Source organism: Arachis ipaensis, chromosome B3 (assembly GCF_059453495.1).
Source record: "Arachis ipaensis isolate K30076 ecotype BB chromosome B3, ASM5945349v1, whole genome shotgun sequence".
Lineage (NCBI taxonomy): Eukaryota > Viridiplantae > Streptophyta > Magnoliopsida > Fabales > Fabaceae > Arachis > Arachis ipaensis.
In genome coordinates this window covers 98,804,146-98,810,820 of record NC_142438.1, presented here as the reverse complement: position 1 = coordinate 98,810,820, position 6,675 = coordinate 98,804,146, and the positions used below count along the sequence as shown (strand labels likewise).

Genomic DNA, 6,675 nt, shown 5'->3' with positions numbered 1-6,675 from the left:
TATTTTATGGTTTATATTGTGCTTAATTGTGTGGTTTTATCAAATCTTTACCCACTTATTCATATAATTAGCATGCATTTATAATTGCTTCCCGAAATTACTTCATGGTTGAATAGCTGCTTCCTAGAGACTTTTAATTTTGCATTTTAATTCTCCTTTATTCCATTCGATGCCATGATCTGTGTGTCAAGTGTTTCAGGTTTTATAGGGCATGAATAACTTGGAGATTGGAAAGGAAGCTTGCAAAAATGGAAGGAACACAAGAAATTGAGGAGATGACCAGCGAGAAGTGACGCGGACGCATGGCTCACGCGACCGCACGAAATAGACGAAATTGCAGTGACGCGGACACATGGCTCACGCGACCGCGCAGATTTGAAACTGCACAAGTTACGCGAATGCGTGGACGACGCGCACGCGTGGCAAGGCAAAATGCTGGATGACGCGAACGCGTGAATGACGCGATCGCGTGACATGCGCGATCTGCAGAATTCGTTGGGAGCGATTTTGGGCCCTGTTTTGACCCAGTTTTCGGCCCAGAAAAGCAGATTAAAGCCAGGGAACATGCAGAGACCAAAAAATAACATTCATTTCGCATAATTTTAGTTTTAGATATGATTTTACTCCTCCTCTAGATTTTCTCTCTACACATTCATAGTTCTTAGGATTTTGATTTTATTGCTTTTTGGACTGGGATATTGAGAAGAGTTATTACTTCCGTCAAGACTTTGTCATTCTAGTTTGTTTCCTTACTTGTCACTTACTCTTCTATATCCTTCAATTACTCAGAATTATTATTGGATTATTTTCAGAATTTATTAATACAAGAACTATTTTTATTTTTAATTGATCCTTCTGATTATTATTTATCATGTCTTTTAATATTTCCCTTTCTTATTTCGTGGATTTTACAATCATAATGAGCGAGTAGTTCCATAACTTGATTGGGAGTTGATTGAAAGGAGGACCTTGAGTTGGATGCTCAAGAGTAAAATTATAGTTGGGTTTCGCATTGGGTCGCCCTCTAATCACTGACACTAGTCCTTCCCAAGGGAGAGGATTAGAATTGGTGAATAGAAACTGACTTCCAACTTGCTTAACTTTCCTTTATCTGGTAAAGGATAACTGAGCAGGCAACCTTTAATTATCACTTTTATCTTGGGAGAACTCCATCAAGGATAAGGCTTCCAACTAATCTACTCCCGGTCAAGGTTTTTATTTAAATTACATAAATTTTCTGATTTAATTTCCTGTTTATCAACTCAACCATTTTTAGAAAACATCTGATTAATAAAGTAGCACATCTTTCTGTAACTCGTTGGGAGACGACCTGGGATTCATACTCCCAGTATTTTAATTTTAATTTTGTGACAACCTTTCTAAATTGATAAGTGGATTTTTGGTTGGATAAGAACTGTACTTGCAACGTATCTCTTATAACAATTTCTTAACTCGCCAATTTCCGCCACGTCAATCACCCCCAGCGTCTTCTGTGTAATGCAGCATGTGACACTTTGTCACGCGTATGCGTCGCTTGGCAAAAATCCTAGTCACACGTACGCGTGAGTCACGTGTACGCATCACTCGTCTTCTGCGCCAGTCACGCGTACGCGTCGCCCACGTTTACGCGTCGTTGCCAGCTTCTCAAAACACCATTCTCGTGTTCCTTCCACTTTTGCATGCTTCCTTTCTGTCCTCTAAGCCATTCTTGCCCTATAAACCCTGAAAACACTCCGCAAACATATCACGGCATCAAATGGTAATAAGAGGGGATTAAAATTAGCAAATTTAAGGCCAAAGAAGCATGTTTTCAATCAAAGCACATAATTAAGAAGGAAATGTAAAACATGCAAATTATATGCATAAGTGTGAGAATAATTGATAAAATCTACTAAATTAAGCCCAAGATAAACCCTAAAAATGGGATTTATTAATCTTCCCACACTTAACATTAGCATGTCCTCATGCTAAGCTCAAGAGAACCAAAAGAGTGAAGGCAGAATGGTAGAACTTATGCAATGCAACCTATCTAGATGCAAGCTACCTACATGCATCATGCTATTCTAAGTACTATATATATATATATATATATATATATATATCAAAGTTAGTTAAATTTCCAGGAAATCATATATGCACAATCAAGGACTAAGTCAATCATATCAAAGCACGTTCACAATTGAGTTGAGTTAATCAAAAGAGTTCACAAACTTGCAAGACAAGTAATGATCAAATATGGACATATGGAAATGAGCAATTGAACCCTCACTATATTTGTATATGCACTCTAATCACTCAAGTATTTGGGATTAAACCACTCTAGTCTCTTCTAGTCATGCTTTCTGAAACTTTATTCTTCATCTAACCTATTAACACATATTTAGTGTACAAATGCAAATATCATGTGGGCTTTTAATGGTTGTAATGGGGCTAAGGTAAGGGTGAGGATATATATATATGGCCGAGTGAGCTATAAATTGAATCTTTGACTAACCTAAGTTCTCACCTAACATATACACACACTCTATATAATTCTAAAATCATGCTTAGTCACCCAAATTTCTCACTTTTTCATATTTTACACACTCATGTTTCAATTTTTAATTCCATCACATATGCATTGATCTTTTTATTGAACTTAACATTGGGGTAATTTTTTCCCCTTATTCATTTTTTTATGATGAAAGAATAATATATTAATATATATGGTTTCTCTAATTTCACATGAGTAGGCACCCAAATTCCTAATATTTGTCAATATAAGCAAAAACACATTCTCATCAACCATAGGTCCCACATTTCCCCACACTTAGTTGACACACAATCTCTATCTTAAGCTAACCAAAGATTCAAATAGGGTAATTAATTGTTTTTCCGCTTAAGGCTAGTGATGTGGTAATATAAAGAACAAAAAGGGAGTTAAGAAGGCTCAAATTGGCAAACAAAGGTAAATGGAATGGTAGGCTATTTGGGATAAGTGAGCTAATATCAAATGATGGCCTCAATCACATATAAGCATGAACATACACTAAATAATAGACATATAGAATGGAACAAACCAAAGATTGCAATCATAGAGAAGAAACACACAAGAATAAAAATCATGGTTAAGTAATGTAACCATGCAATTAAGCTCAAAAACTCACGGGTTGTGTGTTCTTAGCTCAAAAACCATATTCGAATTATATATATATATATATATATATATATATATATATATATATATATATATATATATATCATGCAAGTTACAAAAAGTTTTAACTCAAATCAATGTGAATCTTAAATGCCTTTCCTAAGAAAAATGAATTTCTTGAAAATTTCAACAAATTGACTAACATTTATTATTATATATATATACTAAATGAAATGTTGTGATTATGAAAAGCTAAAAGTTTTAATTTACTCCCTATTTTCAGTCAAACCAATTTCTCATATGCAAAAGGGTAAACTAAGTTCAATAATCCATGTTTTTTCCACATCACAACTAATAAACAAAAAGTGAAATTCAAGCTAAATATCTAAGATATATACAAGCCCAAAGTGCAAAATGCAACAATGTAAAAATAAACAAAAGTACAATAAAATAGAAATGTTCAAGTACTAAAAGAAAAATAAAACAAAATAAAGCAAAATACAAAATAAAGCAAAATAGAACAAAAGTCTGAAATGGTTCACCAAAATATAGTCCGCCGGAGATGGCGACCTCCTCACACTTAAATCACAGCATCGTCCTCGATGCTCTCAGTCAAGCTGGATGTGAAGGATGATCGCCTGCATTTCTATCGTCGCCTGTCGAAGGATGTGCCTTTGGCTATGTCGGCTGTGGCTGTGCAGGTGCCTGTGGCTCTGTAGGATGCTCAGGCTGGGTCTCCTCCTGCTCATCCTCCTCCTCCTCAGAATGCTCCGAGAGTGTGTCAGGCTCAGAGGGGATGACAGTACGCCCCGAAGTCACAATAAGCTTCAGATGTGCATAGCGTCGCTTGTTGCGATGCTCAGACTGCTCATAACATCGCTGATTGCGACGGTCCATCTGAGCAAGGCGCTCAAAAAGGCGCTGCATAAGATGGTAAACAGGCTGAGAGGTGGATGATGGTGCTGCTGAAGTAGGTGGTGCTGCAGGTGCTGAAGGTGCTGCTGAGGATGTAGTCGCCTCAGTGGGAGCAGTAGTAGGTGGTCTGTGGCCTAGAGGGCCAAACCACTTGCCGTGCGGAATAACTTTCTTGCAGTCGACAATCGGTGGTCTCTCATCCTCTGGCTCCCAAGGCACCTCAGCTCGACGAGCCATCTGGGTGATCAAATAAGAAAATGCCAAGGTGCCTCTGACATGAACTCTAGACATATACTTTCTGATGAGTCTTGGAAGGTATAGGTACTTCCCTTCTATGACACACCAGATAAGAAGGATTATGGCAGTAGACACTTCTGACTCGTGAGTACTTGACATCACATAATTGCTCAGTATCTGTTGCCACAGCCTAGCCTCATCATTGAGATAAGCAACCTTTATACCCTGTGGAGTTACCTTTGACTTTCCCATAGCCCACGGAACATTAGAATCAACGGCTATAGTACGCCAGACAGCATCCCAATCAAAACTCATGAATCTAGTAAACTCCTCGGCCTTCTGAAAACCATTTGTATCATCTGTTTTAGGCCGAAAGTGGAGGATATCCTGTATCGCCTCCTCTGTGACTAAGATCTGCTTTCCCCTAAGCTGCACTGCATCAAGGGTCATCCTATAATAGTTAGAATAGAACTCATGGACCCATGATGTGTTTACATCTGCCAGATCTATCCAGAAATACCCAACCTCTTTGTTCAATCTGATGTTCAGTGTACTTCTTCAAATTGGGTGGTATTTTGAGCTTTCTTTCCAAGTAGAGGTTCCATTTTTCTACAAACACCGGAAACTTGACTTCACAGTAAAGATTGGCAAATTTAACTCAGTCATTAGCAGGCACAAGTTGATCAGCCTTTTCTTATGCAGAAAAGTTATTTTCGCACCAAAATTCATCCAATAGAACATCCGATAGAACAACGGATGAATGTCCTCGCTTCCTTTTACTGAAGCTGGCCTTAGCCTTTCCTTTCCTCTGTCAGACATCCTTTAAAACAGAATTTCCTAGGTACAGAATATTAAATAAAGCAGAGGAAAAAAAAACAGGTAAATAAGCAAGCAGACAGAAAGCCAAAAACAAAAGGGTATTGACCTAACCAGAAACAAAATTAAAACAGAAAAGAGGTTCAAAATCACTTGGTCAATCAAGGTTCTAACTGACACAGAATTTCGTCAAATAGTTCCTTGTTGCCATTAAACAAGTACTTCATATAAAGGGAAGCAAAGACGTGGTGGGACTGCTAGCCGACCAATTCATGAATTGAATTTGGCAGTAATCAAGTAGGAATAAATTTAAAATGTGCCAAATTCAGTTCACAATTAGAAATTAATAGCATAGAGATTTTAGAAAAATTTGACAGCATTCCAATAGTAATTGAGTGTATTCGGATTAAAACAACAGTAAACAACAAGTCATATGAATTTAGAGAAATTGAAACAGATGCAGTGAACAGTAAATCCATATGATTCAGATAACATTAAGCCAGAGCAGCATATCAGCAACATGCATCTCATATGAGTTCAAAACAATTCAGACAAATCAGGAACCATAATTTCATATGAGCTGAAATGCACATTCAACAAGCAGCCAATTTCAATCAACAAACCAAGTGTCATATGAATATATTAATTACAAAACACACAAATCACATGTGAATTCATATTATCTAAACAAATAAGCCATCATGCAGCAGCAAGGGCAGGCAATACTATGAACTTATCTGCATACCAGAAGAAGGTATAAAATCCAGAACATACTCATTCCAAATAGTAGCAATAAATAAGAACACAACAGTAATAACATCTTATATGAATTCCAATATTTGTCAATTAGCATGAGGAAGAAGGAGATTCATATAACTTAGGCATCAATAAGTAAAGTAAAACATCTCAGATCAGCTTAGCAGCAACTTGGCTATTTCCCAAACTTAACTAATCAATTCAGATTTCCCATGAATTCATTGACAATTAAAAACACCAAAACTATATATAAATTCTGGGGTAGTAAGCAAATGAGCCAACAAGACAGAAATAAGCAACTAATCCATAACCAATTAAGCACATGTAGTAGGCTGTCTTTGAACAATGAACAAAATAAAGGCTTAAACCATGGCACCAAGTTAGCAAAAATTGCTCAAAGAGAATAGATTCAGTCAGCCTTCTTAATTGAATTTAGCAATCAATCATAAGTACGGAATATGGATTCAAACAGTTAAATAACACTGAATCAAACAATGAAGACCAAATTGGAACAGAACAACAGCAGCAACAAATCAATTAAGCACAGGGGTAAGTCATCAGCAGAAACAAAGAAGAACTAACCATTCCCAAACAGCAGCAACGAACAACACAAGACCTAAATCCACTATCCAGTCCAGATTCTCTAACAACCTAAGCAACTAACATGCATTTCTAACCTAACTAAACTAAACAAAAATTAAACTAAGCTAACTAAATTAATTAAACATGATAGTGAAAATATAAAAAATGAAATGCAGAGAACAGGGGCAGGGGAACCCGGGAGAAGCAGAAGTGGTAGAAGAAGGGAAATGAGG

General features: G+C 36.9%; 1 protein-coding gene across 1 annotated transcript; it reads right to left on the bottom strand.

The window, feature by feature from the left end:
- Positions 1-3,814: 3,814 nt before the first annotated feature.
- LOC148571738 (uncharacterized) lies at positions 3,815-4,288 on the bottom strand. The gene has a single exon (XM_088507312.1). The coding sequence runs from the start codon at positions 4,286-4,288 to the stop codon at positions 3,815-3,817; it is 474 nt and encodes a 157-aa protein (XP_088363438.1).
- Positions 4,289-6,675: the final 2,387 nt, after the last annotated feature.

What these genes read in the sequence shown, in the direction of transcription:
- LOC148571738 (XM_088507312.1), bottom strand. Translation starts at nt 4,288, where the DNA reads ATGGCTCGTCGAGCTGAGGTGCCTTGGGAGCCAGAGGATGAGAGACCA.